The sequence below is a fragment of the Chiloscyllium punctatum genome, chromosome 12 (genome assembly GCF_047496795.1).
Source record: "Chiloscyllium punctatum isolate Juve2018m chromosome 12, sChiPun1.3, whole genome shotgun sequence".
In the NCBI taxonomy this organism is placed as follows: Eukaryota; Metazoa; Chordata; class Chondrichthyes; order Orectolobiformes; family Hemiscylliidae; genus Chiloscyllium; species Chiloscyllium punctatum.
The window spans coordinates 1756802-1773761 of record NC_092750.1 but is presented as its reverse complement, the minus strand read 5'-3'; the positions used below and the strand labels follow the sequence as shown (position 1 = coordinate 1773761).

General features: G+C 52.8%; 1 protein-coding gene across 1 annotated transcript in view; it reads left to right on the top strand.

Annotated features, from left to right (window-relative positions):
* Positions 1-16960, top strand: part of LOC140483545 (sodium- and chloride-dependent creatine transporter 1-like) — a 172658-nt gene that overhangs the window by 94560 nt on the left and 61138 nt on the right. Inside the window, exon 5 of the mRNA XM_072581735.1 lies at positions 15707-15839. Coding sequence (XP_072437836.1) covers positions 15707-15839 — 133 coding nt within the window. The remainder of the gene's footprint in view (positions 1-15706; positions 15840-16960) is intronic.

The window sequence follows — 16960 nt, the reverse complement described above, 5'->3', positions numbered from 1 at the left end:
CCTGTCCTGGGAATGTTTGATGGGGGACAGTGTAGAGGGAGCTTTACTCTGTATCTAACCCCGTGCTGTCCCTGTCCTGGGAGTGTTTGATGGGGGACAGTGTAGAGGGAGCTTTACTCTGTATCTAACCCCGTGCTGTCCCTGTCCTGGGAGTGTTTGATGGGGGACAGTGTAGAGGGAGCTTTACTCTGTATCTAACCCCGTGCTGTCCCTGTCCTGGGAGTGTTTGATGGGGGACAGTGTAGAGGGAGCTTTACTCTGTATCTAACCCCGTGCTGTCCCTGTCCTGGGAGTGTTTGATGGGGGACAGTGTAGAGTGAGCTTTACTCTGTATCTAACCCCGTGCTGACCCTGTACTGGGGAGTGTTTGATGGGGGACAGTGTAGAGGGAGCTTTACTCTGTATCTAACCCCGTGCTGACCCTGTACTGGGGAGTGTTTGATGGGGACAGTGTAGAGGGAGCTTTACTCTGTATCTAACCCCGTGCTGTCCCTGTCCTGGGAGTGTTTGATGGGGGGACAGTGTAGAGGGAGCGTTACTCTGTATCTAACCCCGTGCTGTCCCTGTACTGGGGAGTGTTTGATGGGGGACAGTGTAGAGGGAGCTTTACTCTGTATCTAACCCCGTGCTGACCCTGTACTGGGGAGTGTTTGATGGGGACAGTGTAGAGGGAGCTTTACTCTGTATCTAACCCCGTGCTGTCCCTGTCCTGGGAGTGTTTGATGGGGGACAGTGTAGAGAAAGTTTTCCTCTGTATCTAACCCCGTGCTGTCCCTGTCCTGGGAGTGTTTGATGGGGACAGTGTAGAGGGAGCCTTACTCTGTATCTAACCCCGTGCTGACCCTGTCCTGGGAGTGTTTGATGGGGACAGTGTAGAGGGAGCTTTACTCTGAATCTAACCCCGTGCTGTCCCTGTACTGGGGAGTGTTTGATGGGGACAGTGTAGAGGGAGCTTTACTCTGTATCTAACCCTGTGCTCTCCTGGTCCTGGGAGTGTTTGATGGGGACAGTGTAGAGGGAGCGTTACTCTGTATCTAACCCCGTGCTGACCCTGTCCTGGGAGTGTTTGATGGGGGACAGTGTAGAGGGAGCTTTACTCTGTATCTAACCCCGTGCTGTCCCTGTCGTGGGAGTGTTTGATGGGGGACAGTGTAGAGGGAGCGTTACTCTGTATCTAACCCCGTGCTGTCCCTGTCCTGGGAATGTTTGATGGGGGACAGTGTAGAGGGAGCTTTACTCTGTATCTAACCCCGTGCTGTCCCTGTCCTGGGAGTGTTTGATGGGGGACAGTGTAGAGGGAGCTTTACTCTGTATCTAACCCCGTGCTGTCCCTGTCCTGGGAGTGTTTGATGGAGGACAGTGTAGGGGGAGCTTTACTCTGTATCTAACCCCGTGCTGTCCCTGTGCCTGGGAGTGTTTGATGGGGGACAGTGTAGAGGGAGCTTTACTCTGTATCTAACCCCGTGCTGTCCCTGACCCTGTACTGGGGAGTGTTTGATGGGGGGACAGTGTAGAGGGAGCTTTACTCTGTATCTAACCCTGTGCTCTCCTGGTCCTGGGAGTGTTTGATGGGGGACAGTGTAGAGGGAGCTTTACTCTGTATCTAACCCTGTGCTGTCCCTGTCCCTGGGAGTGTTTGATGGGGGACAGTGTAGAGGGAGCTTTACTCTGTATCTAACCCCGTGCTGACCCTGTCCTGGGAGTGTTTGATGGGGGACAGTGTAGAGGAAGCTTTACTCTGTATCTAACCCTGCGCTCTCCTGGTCCTGGGAGTGTTTGATGGGGGACAGTGTAGAGGGAGCTTTACTCTGTATCTAACCCCGTGCTGTCCCTGACCCTGTACTGGGGAGTGTTTGATGGGGGGACAGTGTAGAGGGAGCTTTACTCTGTATCTAACCCTGTGCTCTCCTGGTCCTGGGAGTGTTTGATGGGGGACAGTGTAGAGGGAGCTTTACTCTGTATCTAACCCTGTGCTGTCCCTGTCCCTGGGAGTGTTTGATGGGGGACAGTGTAGAGGGAGCTTTACTCTGTATCTAACCCCGTGCTGACCCTGTCCTGGGAGTGTTTGATGGGGGACAGTGTAGAGGAAGCTTTACTCTGTATCTAACCCCGTGCTGTCCCTGACCCTGTACTGGGGAGTGTTTGATGGGGGGACAGTGTAGAGGGAGCTTTACTCTGTATCTAACCCTGTGCTCTCCTGGTCCTGGGAGTGTTTGATGGGGGACAGTGTAGAGGAAGTTTTACTCTGTATCTAACCCCGTGCTGTCCCTGTCCTGGGAGTGGTTGATGGGGGGGACAGTGTAGAGGGAGCGTTACTCTGTATCTAACCCCGTGCTGACCCTGTACTGGGAGTGTTTGATGGGGACAGTGTAGAGGGAGTTTTACTCTGAATCTAACCCCGTGCTGTCCCTGTACTGGGAGTGTTTGATGGGGGACAGTGTAGAGGGAGCGTTACTCTGTATCTGACCCCGTGCTGACCCTGTCCTGGGAGTGTTTGATGGGGGACAGTGTAGAGGGAGTTTTACTCTGAATCTAACCCCGTGCTGTCCCTGTACTGGGAGTGTTTGATGGGGGACAGTGTAGAGGGAGCTTTACTCTGTATCTGACCCCGTGCTGTCCCTGTCGTGGGAGTGTTTGATGGGGACAGTGTAGAGGGAGCGTTACTCTGTATCTGACCCCGTGCTGACCCTGTCCTGGGAGTGTTTGATGGGGGACAGTGTAGAGGGAGCTTTACTCTGTATCTAACCCCGTGCTGTCCCTGTCGTGGGAGTGTTTGATGGGGGACAGTGTAGAGGGAGCTTTACTCTGTATCTAACCCTGCGCTCTCCTGGTCCTGGGAGTGTTTGATGGGGGACAGTGTAGAGGGAGCTTTACTCTGTATCTAACCCCGTGCTGTCCCTGACCCTGTACTGGGGAGTGTTTGATGGGGGGACAGTGTAGAGGGAGCTTTACTCTGTATCTAACCCTGTGCTGACCCTGTACTGGGGAGTGTTTGATGGGGGGACAGTGTAGAGGGAGCTTTACTCTGTATCTAACCCTGTGCTGACCCTGTACTGGGGAGTGTTTGATGGGGGGACAGTGTAGAGGGAGCTTTACTCTGTATCTAACCCCGTGCTGTCCCTGTCCTGGGAATGTTTGATGGGGACAGTGTAGAGGGAGCTTTACTCTGTATCTAACCCTGTGTTGTCCCTGTCCTGGGAGTGTTTGATGGGGACAGTGTAGAGGGAGCTTTACTCTGTATCTAACCCTGTGCTGTCCCTGTCCTGGGAGTGTTTGATGGGGGACAGTGTAGAGGGAGCGTTACTCTGTATCTAACCCTGCGCTCTCCTGGTCCTGGGAGTGTTTGATGGGGGACAGTGTAGAGGGAGCTTTACTCTGTATCTAACCCTGCGCTCTCCTGGTCCTGGGAGTGTTTGATGGGGGACAGTGTAGAGGGAGCTTTACTCTGTATCTAACCCTGCGCTCTCCTGGTCCTGGGAGTGTTTGATGGGGGACAGTGTAGAGGGAGCTTTACTCTGTATCTAACCCCGTGCTGACCCTGTACTGGGGAGGGTTTGATGGGGGACAGTGTAGAGGGAGCTTTACTCTGTATCTAACCCCGTGCTGACCCTGTACTGGGGAGTGTTTGATGGGGGACAGTGTAGAGGGAGCTTTACTCTGTATCTAACCCCGTGCTGACCCTGTACTGGGGAGTGTTTGATGGGGGACAGTGTTGAGGGAGCTTTACTCTGTATCTAACCCCGTGCTGTCCCTGTCCTGGGAGTGTTTGATGGGGGACAGTGTAGAGGGAGCTTTACTCTGTATCTAACCCCGTGCTGACCCTGTACTGGGGAGTGTTTGATGGGGGACAGTGTAGAGGGAGCTTTACTCTGTATCTGACCCAGTGCTGTCCCTGTACTGGGAGTATTTGATGGGGACAGTGTAGAGGGAGCTTTACTCTCTATCTGACCCAGTGCTGTCCCTGTCCTGGGAGTGTTTGATGGGGGACAGTGTAGAGAGAGCTTTACTCTGTATCTAACCCCGTGCTGTCCCTGTCCCTGTCCTGGGAGTGTTTGATGGGGACAGTGTAGAGGGAGCCTTACTCTGTATCTAACCCCGTGCTGACCCTGTCCTGGGAGTGTTTGATGGGGACAGTGTAGAGGGAGCTTTACTCTGAATCTAACCCCGTGCTGTCCCTGTACTGGGGAGTGTTTGATGGGGACAGTGTAGAGGGAGCTTTACTCTGTATCTAACCCTGTGCTCTCCTGGTCCTGGGAGTGTTTGATGGGGGACAGTGTAGAGGAAGTTTTACTCTGTATCTAACCCCATGCTGACCCTGTACTGGGGAGTGTTTGATGGGGGACAGTGTAGAGGGAGCGTTACTCTGTATCTAACCCCGTGCTGACCCTGTCCTGGGAGTGTTTGATGGGGGACAGTGTAGAGGGAGCTTTACTCTGTATCTAACCCCGTGCTGTCCCTGTCGTGGGAGTGTTTGATGGGGGACAGTGTAGAGGGAGCGTTACTCTGTATCTAACCCCGTGCTGTCCCTGTCCTGGGAATGTTTGATGGGGGACAGTGTAGAGGGAGCTTTACTCTGTATCTAACCCCGTGCTGTCCCTGTCCTGGGAGTGTTTGATGGGGGACAGTGTAGAGGGAGCTTTACTCTGTATCTAACCCCGTGCTGTCCCTGTCCTGGGAGTGTTTGATGGGGGACAGTGTAGGGGGAGCTTTACTCTGTATCTAACCCCGTGCTGTCCCTGTCCTGGTCCTGGGAGTGTTTGATGGGGACAGTGTAGAGGGAGCTTTACTCTGTATCTAAACCCGTGCTGTCCCTGTCCCTGGGAGTGTTTGATGGGGGACAGTGTAGAGGGAGCTTTACTCTGTATCTAACCCCGTGCTGTCCCTGTGCCTGGGAGTGTTTGATGGGGGACAGTGTAGAGGGAGCTTTACTCTGTATCTAACCCTGTGCTGTCCCTGTCCTGTGAGTGTTTGATGGGGGACAGTGTAGAGGGAGCTTTACTCTGTATCTAACCCCGTGCTGTCCCTGTCCCTGGGAGTGTTTGATGGGGGACAGTGTAGAGTGAGCTTTACTCTGTATCTAACCCCGTGCTGACCCTGTACTGGGGAGTGTTTGATGGGGGACAGTGTAGAGGGAGCTTTACTCTGTATCTAACCCCGTGCTGACCCTGTACTGGGGAGTGTTTGATGGGGACAGTGTAGAGGGAGCTTTACTCTGTATCTAACCCCGTGCTGACCCTGTCCTGGGAGTGTTTGATGGGGGACAGTGTAGAGGGAGCTTTACTCTGTATCTAACCCCGTGCTGTCCCTGACCCTGTACTGGGGAGTGTTTGATGGGGGGACAGTGTAGAGGGAGCTTTACTCTGTATCTAACCCCGTGCTGTCCCTGACCCTGTACTGGGGAGTGTTTGATGGGGGGACAGTGTAGAGGGAGCTTTACTCTGTATCTAACCCTGTGCTCTCCTGGTCCTGGGAGTGTTTGATGGGGAACAGTGTAGAGGGAGCTTTACTCTGTATCTAACCCTGTGCTGTCCCTGTCCCTGGGAGTGTTTGATGGGGGACAGTGTAGAGGGAGCTTTACTCTGTATCTAACCCCGTGCTGACCCTGTCCTGGGAGTGTTTGATGGGGGACAGTGTAGAGGAAGCTTTACTCTGTATCTAACCCTGCGCTCTCCTGGTCCTGGGAGTGTTTGATGGGGGACAGTGTAGAGGGAGCTTTACTCTGTATCTAACCCCGTGCTGTCCCTGACGCTGTACTGGGGAGTGTTTGATGGGGGGACAGTGTAGAGGGAGCTTTACTCTGTATCTAACCCTGTGCTCTCCTGGTCCTGGGAGTGTTTGATGGGGGACAGTGTAGAGGAAGTTTTACTCTGTATCTAACCCCGTGCTGTCCCTGTCCTGGGAGTGTTTGATGGGGACAGTGTAGAGGGAGTTTTACTCTGTATCTAACCCCGTGCTGTCCCTGACCCTGTACTGGGGAGTGTTTGATGGGGACAGTGTAGAGGGAGCGTTACTCTGTATCTGACCCCGTGCTGACCCTGTCCTGGGAGTGTTTGATGGGGGACAGTGTAGAGGGAGCTTTACTCTGTATCTAACCCCGTGCTGTCCCTGTCGTGGGAGTGTTTGATGGGGGACAGTGTAGAGGGAGCTTTACTCTGTATCTAACCCTGCGCTCTCCTGGTCCTGGGAGTGTTTGATGGGGGACAGTGTAGAGGGAGCTTTACTCTGTATCTAACCCCGTGCTGTCCCTGACCCTGTACTGGGGAGTGTTTGATGGGGGGACAGTGTAGAGGGAGCTTTACTCTGTATCTAACCCTGTGCTGACCCTGTACTGGGGAGTGTTTGATGGGGGGACAGTGTAGAGGGAGCTTTACTCTGTATCTAACCCTGTGCTGACCCTGTACTGGGGAGTGTTTGATGGGGGGACAGTGTAGAGGGAGCTTTACTCTGTATCTAACCCCGTGCTGTCCCTGTCCTGGGAATGTTTGATGGGGACAGTGTAGAGGGAGCTTTACTCTATCTAACCCTGTGTTGTCCCTGTCCTGGGAGTGTTTGATGGGGACAGTGTAGAGGGAGCTTTACTCTGTATCTAACCCTGTGCTGTCCCTGTCCTGGGAGTGTTTGATGGGGGGACAGTGTAGAGGGAGCTTTACTCTGTATCTAACCCTGTGCTGTCCCTGTCCTGGGAGTGTTTGATGGGGGGACAGTGTAGAGGGAGCGTTACTCTGTATCTAACCCTGCGCTCTCCTGGTCCTGGGAGTGTTTGATGGGGGACAGTGTAGAGGGAGCTTTACTCTGTATCTAACCCTGCGCTCTCCTGGTCCTGGGAGTGTTTGATGGGGGACAGTGTAGAGGGAGCTTTACTCTGTATCTAACCCTGCGCTCTCCTGGTCCTGGGAGTGTTTGATGGGGGACAGTGTAGAGGGAGCGTTACTCTGTATCTAACCCCGTGCTGACCCTGTCCGGGGAGTGTTTGATGGGGGACAGTGTAGAGGGAGCTTTACTCTGTATCTAACCCCGTGCTGACCCTGTACTGGGGAGGGTTTGATGGGGGACAGTGTAGAGGGAGCTTTACTCTGTATCTAACCCCGTGCTGACCCTGTCCTGGGAGTGTTTGATGGGGGACAGTGTAGAGGGAGCTTTACTCTGTATCTAACCCCGTGCTGACCCTGTACTGGGGAGTGTTTGATGGGGGACAGTGTTGAGGGAGCTTTACTCTGTATCTAACCCCGTGCTGTCCCTGTCCTGGGAGTGTTTGATGGGGGACAGTGTAGAGGGAGCTTTACTCTGTATCTAACCCCGTGCTGACCCTGTACTGGGGAGTGTTTGATGGGGGACAGTGTAGAGGGAGCTTTACTCTGTATCTAACCCCGTGCTGACCTTGTCCTGGGGAGTGTTTGATGGGGGACAGTGTAGAGGAAGCTTTACTCTGTATCTAACCCCGTGCTGTCCCTGTCCCTGTACTGGGGAGTGTTTGATGGGGACAGTGTAGAGGGAGCTTTACTCTGTATCTAACCCTGTGCTGACCCTGTACTGGGGAGTGTTTGATGGGGACAGTGTAGAGGGAGCTTTACTCTGTATCTAACCCCGTGCTGTCCTTGTCCTGGGAGTGTTTGATGGGGGACAGTGTAGAGGAAGCTTTACTCTGTATCTAACCCCGTGCTGTCCCTGTCCCTGTACTGGGGAGTGTTTGATGGGGACATGGTAGTGGGAGCTTTACTCTGTATCTAACCCTGTGCTGACCCTGTACTGGGGAGTGTTTGATGGGGACAGTGTAGAGGGAGCTTTACTCTGTATCTAACCCCGTGCTATCCCTGTACTGGGAGTATTTGATGGGGACAGTGTAGAGGGAGCTTTACTCTCTATCTGACCCAGTGCTGTCCCTGTCCTGGGAGTGTTTGATGGGGGACAGTGTAGAGAGAGCTTTACTCTGTATCTAACCCCGTGCTGTCCCTGTCCTGGGGAGTGTTTGATGGGGGACAGTGTAGAGGGAGCTTTACTCTGTATCTAACCCCGTGCTGTCCCTGTCCTGGGGAGTGTTTGATGGGGGACAGTGTAGAGGGAGCTTTACTCTGTATCTAACCCTGCGCTCTCCTGGTCCTGGGGAGTGTTTGATGGGGGGACAGAGTAGAGGGAGCTTTACTCTGTATCTAACCCCGTGCTGACCCTGTACTGGGAGTGTTTGATGGGGGACAGTGTAGAGGGAGCTTTACTCTGTATCTAACCCCGTGCTGACCCTGTACTGGGAGTGTTTGATGGGGGACAGTGTAGAGGGAGCTTTACTCTGTATCTAACCCCGTGCTGTCCCTGTCCTGGGGAGTGTTTGATGGGGGACAATGTAGAGGGAGCTTTACTCTGTATCTAACCCCGTGCTGTCCCTGTCCTGGGGAGTGTTTGATGGGGGACAGTGTAGAGGGAGCTTTACTCTGTATCTAACCCCGTGCTGACCCTGTCCTGGGAGTGTTTGATGGGGGACAGTGTAGAGGAAGCTTTACTCTGTATCTAACCCCATGCTGACCCTGTACTGGGAGTGTTTGATGGGGGACAGTGTAGAGGGAGCTTTACTCTGTATCTAACCCCGTGCTGTCCCTGTCCTGGGGAGTGTTTGATGGGGGGACAGTGTAGAGGGAGCTTTACTCTGTATCTAACCCCGTGCTGACCCTGTCCTGGGAGTGTTTGATGGGGGACAGTGTAGAGGGAGCTTTACTCTGTATCTAACCCCGTGCTGTCCCTGTCCCTGTCCTGGGAGTGTTTGATGGGGGACAGTGTAGAGGGAGCGTTACTCTGTATCTAACCCCGTGCTGTCCCTGTCCTGGGAGTGTTTGATGGGGGACAGTGTAGAGGGAGCGTTACTCTGTATCTAACCCCGTGCTGTCCCTGTCCTGGGAGTGTTTGATGGGGGACAGTGTAGAGGGAGCTTTACTCTGTATCTAACCCCGTGCTGTCCCTGTCCCTGTCCCTGGGAGTGTTTGATGGGGGACAGTGTAGAGGGAGCTTTACTCTGTATCTAACCCCGTGCTGTCCCTGTCCCTGGGAGTGTTTGATGGGGGACAGTGTAGAGGGAGCTTTACTCTGTATCTAACCCCGTGCTCTCCTGGTCCTGGGAGTGTTTGATGGGGGACAGTGTAGAGGGAGCTTTACTCTGTATCTAACCCTGCGCTCTCCTGGTCCTGGGAGTGTTTGATGGGGGACAGTGTAGAGGGAGCTTTACTCTGTATCTAACCCCGTGCTCTCCTGGTCCTGGGAGTGTTTGATGGGGGACAGTGTAGAGGCAGCTTTACTCTGTATCTAACCCTGTGCTGTCCCTGTCCTGGGAGTGTTTGATGGGGACAGTGTAGAGGGAGCTTTACTCTGTATCTAACCCTGTGCTGTGACTGTCCTGGGAGTGTTTGATGGGGGGACAGTGTAGAGGGAGCTTTACTCTGTATCTAACCCTGTGCTGTCCCTGTCCTGGGAGTGTTTGTTGGGGGACAGTGTAGAGGAAGCTTTACTCTGTATCTAACCCTGTGCTGTCCCTGTCCTGGGAGTGTTTGATGGGGGACAGTGTAGAGGAAGCTTTACTCTGTATCTAACCCCGTGCTGTCCCTGTCCTGGGAGTGTTTGATGGGGGTAAGTGTAGAGTGAGCTTTACTCTGTATCTAACCCCGTGCTGTCCCTGTCCTGGGAGTGTTTGATGGGGGACAGTGTAGAGGGAGCTTTACTCTGTATCTAACCCCGTGCTGTCCCTGTCGTGGGAGTGTTTGATGGGGGACAGTGTAGAGGGAGCGTTACTCTGTATCTAACCCCGTGCTGTCCCTGTCCTGGCAGTGTTTGATGGGGGTAAGTGTAGAGTGAGCTTTACTCTGTATCTAACCCCGTGCTGTCCCTGTCCTGGGAGTGTTTGATGGGGGACAGTGTAGAGGGAGCTTTACTCTGTATCTAACCCCGTGCTGTCCCTGTCGTGGGAGTGTTTGATGGGGGACAGTGTAGAGGGAGCGTTACTCTGTATCTAACCCCGTGCTGTCCCTGTCCTGGGAGTGTTTGATGGGGGACAGTGTAGAGGGAGCGTTACTCTGTATCTAACCCCGTGCTGTCCCTGTCCTGGGAGTGTTTGATGGGGGACAGTGTAGAGGGAGCTTTACTCTGTATCTAACCCCGTGCTGTCCCTGTCCCTGTCCTGGGAGTGTTTGATGGGGACAGTGTAGAGGGAGCTTTACTCTGTATCTAACCCCGTGCTGTCCCTGTCCTGGGAGTGTTTGATGGGGGACAGTGTAGAGGGAGCTTTACTCTGTATCTAACCCCGTGCTGTCCCTGTCCCTGTCCCTGGGAGTGTTTGATGGGGGACAGTGTAGAGGGAGCTTTACTCTGTATCTAACCCCGTGCTGTCCCTGTCCCTGGGAGTGTTTGATGGGGGACAGTGTAGAGGGAGCTTTACTCTGTATCTAACCCCGTGCTCTCCTGGTCCTGGGAGTGTTTGATGGGGGACAGTGTAGAGGGAGCTTTACTCTGTATCTAACCCCGTGCTCTCCTGGTCCTGGGAGTGTTTGATGGGGGACAGTGTAGAGGGAGCTTTACTCTGTATCTAACCCTGCGCTCTCCTGGTCCTGGGAGTGTTTGATGGGGGACAGTGTAGAGGGAGCTTTACTCTGTATCTAACCCTGCGCTCTCCTGGTCCTGGGAGTGTTTGATGGGGGACAGTGTAGAGGGAGCTTTACTCTGTATCTAACCCTGTGCTGTGCCTGTCCTGGGAGTGTTTGATGGGGGGACAGTGTAGAGGGAGCTTTACTCTGTATCTAACCCTGTGCTGTGCCTGTCCTGGGAGTGTTTGATGGGGGACAGTGTAGAGGGAGCTTTACTCTGTATCTAACCCCGTGCTGTCCCTCTCCTGGTCCTGGGAGTGTTTGATGGGGACAGTGTAGAGGGAGCTTTACTCTGTATCTAACCCCGTGCTGTCCCTCTCCTGGTCCTGGGAGTGTTTGATGGGGGACAGTGTAGAGGGAGCTTTACTCTGTATCTAACCCCGTGCTCTCCTGGTCCTGGGAGTGTTTGATGGGGGACAGTGTAGATGGAGCTTTACTCTGTATCTAACCCTGTGCTGTCCCTGTCCTGGGAGTGTTTGATGGGGGACAGTGTAGAGGGAGCTTTACTCTGTATCTAACCCTGTGCTGTCCCTGTCCTGGGAGTGTTTGATGGGGGACAGTGTAGAGGGAGCTTTACTCTGTATCTAACCCCGTGCTGTCCCTGTCCTGGGAGTGTTTGATGGGGGACAGTGTAGAGGGAACTTTACTCTGTATCTAACCCCGTGCTGTCCCTGTCCTGGGAGTGTTTGATGGGGGACAGTGTAGAGGGAGCTTTACTCTGTATCTAACCCCGTGCTGTCCCTGTCGTGGGAGTGTTTGATGGGGGACAGTGTAGAGGGAGCTTTACTCTGTATCTAACCCCGTGCTGTCCCTGTCGTGGGAGTGTTTGATGGGGGACAGTGTAGAGGGAGCTTTACTCTGTATCTAACCCCGTGCTGTCCCTGTCCTGGGAGTGTTTGATGGGGGACAGTGTAGAGAGAGCTTTACTCTGTATCTAACCCCGTGCTGTCCCTGTCCTGGGGAGTGTTTGATGGGGGACAGTGTAGAGGGAGCTTTACTCTGTATCTAACCCCGTGCTGTCCCTGTCCTGGGGAGTGTTTGATGGGGGACAATGTAGAGGGAGCTTTACTCTGTATCTAACCCCGTGCTGTCCCTGTCCTGGGGAGTGTTTGATGGGGGACAGTGTAGAGGGAGCTTTACTCTGTATCTAACCCTGCGCTCTCCTCGTCCTGGGGAGTGTTTGATGGGGGGACAGAGTAGAGGGAGCTTTACTCTGTATCTAACCCCGTGCTGTCCCTGTCCTGGGGAGTGTTTGATGGGGGGACAGTGTAGAGGGAGCTTTACTCTGTATCTAACCCCTTGCTGACCCTGTACTGGGAGTGTTTGATGGGGGACAGTGTAGAGGGAGCTTTACTTTGTATCTCACCCCGTGCTGACCCTGTACTGGGAGTGTTTGATGGGGACAGTGTAGAGGGAGCTTTACTCTGTATCTAACCCCGTGCTGTCCCTGTCCTGGGGAGTGTTTGATGGGGACAGTGTAGAGGGAGCTTTACTCTGTATCTAACCCTGTGCTGACCCTGTACTGGGGAGTGTTTGATGGGGACAGTGTAGAGGGAGCTTTACTCTGTATCTAACCCCGTGCTGTCCCTGTCCTGGGAGTGTTTGATGGGGGACAGTGTAGAGGGAACTTTACTCTGTATCTAACACCGTGCTGACCCTGTCCTGGGAGTGTTTGATGGGGACAGTGTAGAGGGAGCTTTACTCTGTATCTAACCCCATGCTGACCCTGTACTGGGGAGTGTTTCATGGGGGACAGTGTAGAGGGAGCGTTACTCTGTATCTAACCCCGTGCTGTCCCTGTCCTGGGAGTGTTTGATGGGGGACAGTGTAGAGGGAGCTTTACTCTGTATCTAACACCGTGCTGACCCTGTCCTGGGAGTGTTTGATGGGGACAGTGTAGAGGGAGCTTTACTCTGTATCTAACCCCGTGCTGTCCCTGTCCTGGGAGTGTTTGATGGGGGACAGTGTAGAGGGAGCTTTACTCTGTATCTAACACCGTGCTGACCCTGTCCTGGGAGTGTTTGATGGGGACAGTGTAGAGGGAGCTTTACTCTGTATCTAACCCTGTGTTGTCCCTGTCCTGGGAGTGTTTGATGGGGACAGTGTAGAGGGAGCTTTACTCTGTATCTAACCCCATGCTGACCCTGTCATAGAACATAGAACATAGAACAATACAGCACAGAACAGGCCCTTCGGCCCACGATGTTGTGCCGAACTTCTATCCTAGATTAAGCACCCATCCATGTACCTATCCAAATGCCGCTTAAAGGTCGCCAATGAATCTGACTCTACCACTCCCACGGGCAGCGCATTCCATGCCCCCACCACTCTCTGGGTGAAGAACCCACCCCTGACATCTCCCCTATACCTTCCACCCTTCACCTTAAATTTATGTCCCCTTGTAACACTCTGTTGTACCCGTGGAAAAAGTTTCTGACTGTCTACTCTATCTATTCCTCTGATCATCTTATAAACCTCGATCAAGTCACCCCTCATCCTTCGCCGTTCCAACGAGAAAAGGCCGAGAACTCTCAACCTATCCTCGTATGACCTACTCTCCATTCCAGGCAACATCCTGGTAAATCTTCTCTGCACCCTCTCCAAAGCTTCCACATCTTTCCTAAAGTGAGGCGACCAGAACTGCACACAGTACTCCAAATGTGGCCTAACCAAAGTCCTGTACAGCTGCAACATCACCTCACGACTCTTGAATTCAATCCCTCTGCTAATGAACGATAATACTCCATAGGCCTTCTTACAAACTCTATCCACCTGAGTGGCAACCTTCAAAGATCTGTGTACATAGACCCCAAGATCCCTCTGTTCCTCCACCTGACCAAGAACCCTACCATTAACCCTGTATTCCGCATTCTTATTTGTTCTTCCAAAATGGACAACCTCACACTTGGCAGGGTTGAACTCCATCTGCCACTCCTCAGCCCAGCTCTGCATCATATCTAAGTCCCTCTGCAGCCGACAACAGCCCTCCTCACTGTCCACAACTCCACCTATCTTTGTATCATCTGCAAATTTACTGACCCACCCTTCGACTCCCTCATCTAAGTCATTAATAAAAATTACAAACAGCAGAGGGCCCAGAACTGATCCCTGCGGAACTCCACTTGTAACTGGACTCCATGCTGAATATTTACCATCTACCACCACTCTCTGACTTCGACCGGTTAGCCAGTTTTCTATCCAATTGGCCAAATTTCCCTCTATCCCATGCCTCCTGACTTTCCGCATAAGCCTACCATGGGGAACCTTATCAAATGCCTTACTAAAATCCATGTACACTACATCCACTGCTCTACCCTCATCCACATGCTTGGTCACCTCCTCGAAGAATTCAATAAGACTTGTAAGGCAAGACCTACCCTTCACAAATCCGTGCTGGCTGTCCCTAATCAAGCAGTGCCGTTCCAGATACTCGTAAATCCTATCCCTCAGTACCCTTTCCATTACTTTGCCTACCAAAGTCCTGTACAGCTGCAACATCACCTCACGACTCTTGAATTCAATCCCTCTGCTAATGAACGATAATACTCCATAGGCCTTCTTACAAACTCTATCCACCTGAGTGGCAACCTTCAAAGATCTGTGTACATAGACCCCAAGATCCCTCTGTTCCTCCACCTGACCAAGAACCCTACCATTAACCCTGTATTCCGCATTCTTATTTGTTCTTCCAAAATGGACAACTTCACACTTGGCAGGGTTGAACTCCATCTGCCACTCCTCAGCCCAGCTCTGCATCATATCTAAGTCCCTCTGCAGCCGACAACAGCCCTCCTCACTGTCCACAACTCCACCTATCTTTGTCCTGGGAGTGTTTGATGGGGGACAGTGTAGAGGGAGCTTTACTCTGTATCTAACCCCATGCTGACCCTGTCCTGGGAGTGTTTGATGGGGGGCAGTGTAGAGGGAGCTTTACTCTGTATCTAACCCCATGCTGACCCTGTCCTGGGAGTGTTTGATGGGGGACAGTGTAGAGGGAGCTTTACTCTGTATCTAACCCCATGCTGACCCTGTCCTGGGAGTGTTTGATGGGGGACAGTGTAGAGGGAGCGTTACTCTGTATCTAACCCCATGCTGACCCTGTCCTGGGAGTGTTTGATGGGGGACAGTGTAGAGGGAGCTTTACTCTGTATCTAACCCCATGCTGACCCTGTCCTGGGAGTGTTTGATGGGGGACAGTGTAGAGGGAGCTTTACTCTGTATCTAACCCCGTGCTGTCCCTGTCCTGGGAGTGTTTGATGGGGGACAGTGTAGAGGGAGCTTTACTCTGTATCTAACCCCATGCTGACCCTGTCCTGGGAGTGTTTGATGGGGGACAGTGTAGAGGGAGCTTTACTCTGTATCTAACCCCATGCTGACCCTGTCCTGGGAGTGTTTGATGGGGGACAGTGTAGAGGGAGCTTTACTCTGTATCTAACCCCATGCTGTCCCTGTCCTGGGGAGTGTTTGATGGGGGACAGTGTAGAGGGAGCTTTACTCTGTATCTAACCCTGTGCTCTCCTGGTACTGGGGAGTGTTTGATGGGGGACAGTGTAGAGGGAGCTTTACTCTGTATCTAACCCCGTGCTGTCCCTGTCCTGGGAGTGTTTGATGGGGGGACAGTGTAGAGGGAGCTTTACTCTGTATCTAACCCCGTGCTGTCCCTGTCCCTGTCCCTGTCCTGGGAGTGTTTGATGGGGGGGACAGTGTAGAGGGAGCTTTACTCTGTATCTAACCCCGTGCTGTCCCTGTCCCTGACCCTGTCCTGGGAGTGTTTGATGGGGGACAGTGTAGAGGGAGCTTTACTCTGTATCTAACCCCATGCTGTCCCTGTCCTGGGAGTGTTTGATGGGGGACAGTGTAGAGGAGCTTTACTCTGTATCTAACCCCGTGCTGTCCCTGTCCCTGACCCTGTCCTGGGGAGTGTTTGATGGGGGGGGTGGTGGACTGTATTGAGCACCTAAATTACATTTATGAATAACAAAAAAACCCTCCGAGAGGGACAGCACGGGGTTAGATCCGGACTATTCCTGTCTGATCCTGTCTGATCCCACTGTCCAGCTGCTGATGGTACGTTTCCTTCACCCTTTCAGGAGGAAGGTGCTGCGAATCTCCGTCGGGATTGATCACCTCGGAACGATCAACTGGCAGATGCTCCTGTGTGTCCTCACCACGTGGATTATTGTCTACTTCTGTATTTGGAAAGGTGTGAAATCTACAGGGAAGGTAAGGAGATTGCCCGTCCTGCCCCAATTCACCTGGCCATCCCCCTCCTCACTCAGCCTCCTGCCTCAATGATTATCACACTTCCGCTGCTCATCCAAGGACTTTTTACCAGTTCTGACGGTTCCCCCTAGGTTTACCCTTCAGCTCCTCTCCCAGGCAGCGCATTCCAGACACCCCCTACCCCACCACCTCTGAGGCCTTTGGGTCAAAATTGTTTCCCTCAAATCCCTTCCAAACTTCCTGGCCTTCACATTAAAATGATGCCCCCCTTATTATTGACCCTTCACCTTCGGAGAATAGCTACTTCCTATCCACCCCCGCCCTGTCCATGCCCCTCATGTGTGTAAACCCCTCTATCAGTTCCCCCCATCAGCCTTCACCGCTCCAGAGTAAACAATCCTAGCTTATCCAGTCTCTCTCCATGGTGATCTATCCCGGGTAACATCCTGGGGAATCTCTTCTGTTCCCCTCTAGAGCAATCCCATCTTTCCTATAGTGCAGAGAGCAGAACTGTACAAGTACTCCAGTTGTGGCCCGACCAGAGTCCTGTACAGCCCCAACATCCCCACCCTGCTCTCATCATCGATACACTGACTGAGAAAGGCAGGCCCATCAACTGGTTTTGTTCTGCTTTTGGAACCTCTGAAAATATTGGTCCACGTCACTTTGTTAAAGAAAGAGAATAGAATACCTTTATTGTCACGTATGCTCAAATGAGTGCAGGGAAGAGTTTTTAATGGCATCTCTCAGCACTATCTTTGGGACTAGGTGCCTAGATACAGATGCTGTAACTGGTGTTCAGACTGGAAAAATGGTTACCATAGGAACAGAGTTTAAGATGTCCAGAATGTTAACAGAAGGTGACCATAAGGTACTGACGATCCTGTCTGTCTCCAGCGTGAGTCCACTCCCACCAACTGCAAAACACAAGGCCACACAGCTTCTATATTCCAGCCTCCATCCAGGACTCACTCTGTCACAATGGGATATACCCTGGTCAGAGGCAGTGTGTGTGTGCGGGACTGTACCCCAGTGAGAGTCAGTGTGTGTGCGGGACTGTACCCCAGTGAGAGTCAGTGTGTGTGTGTGTGCGGGACTGTCCCCCAGTGAGAGTCCGTGTG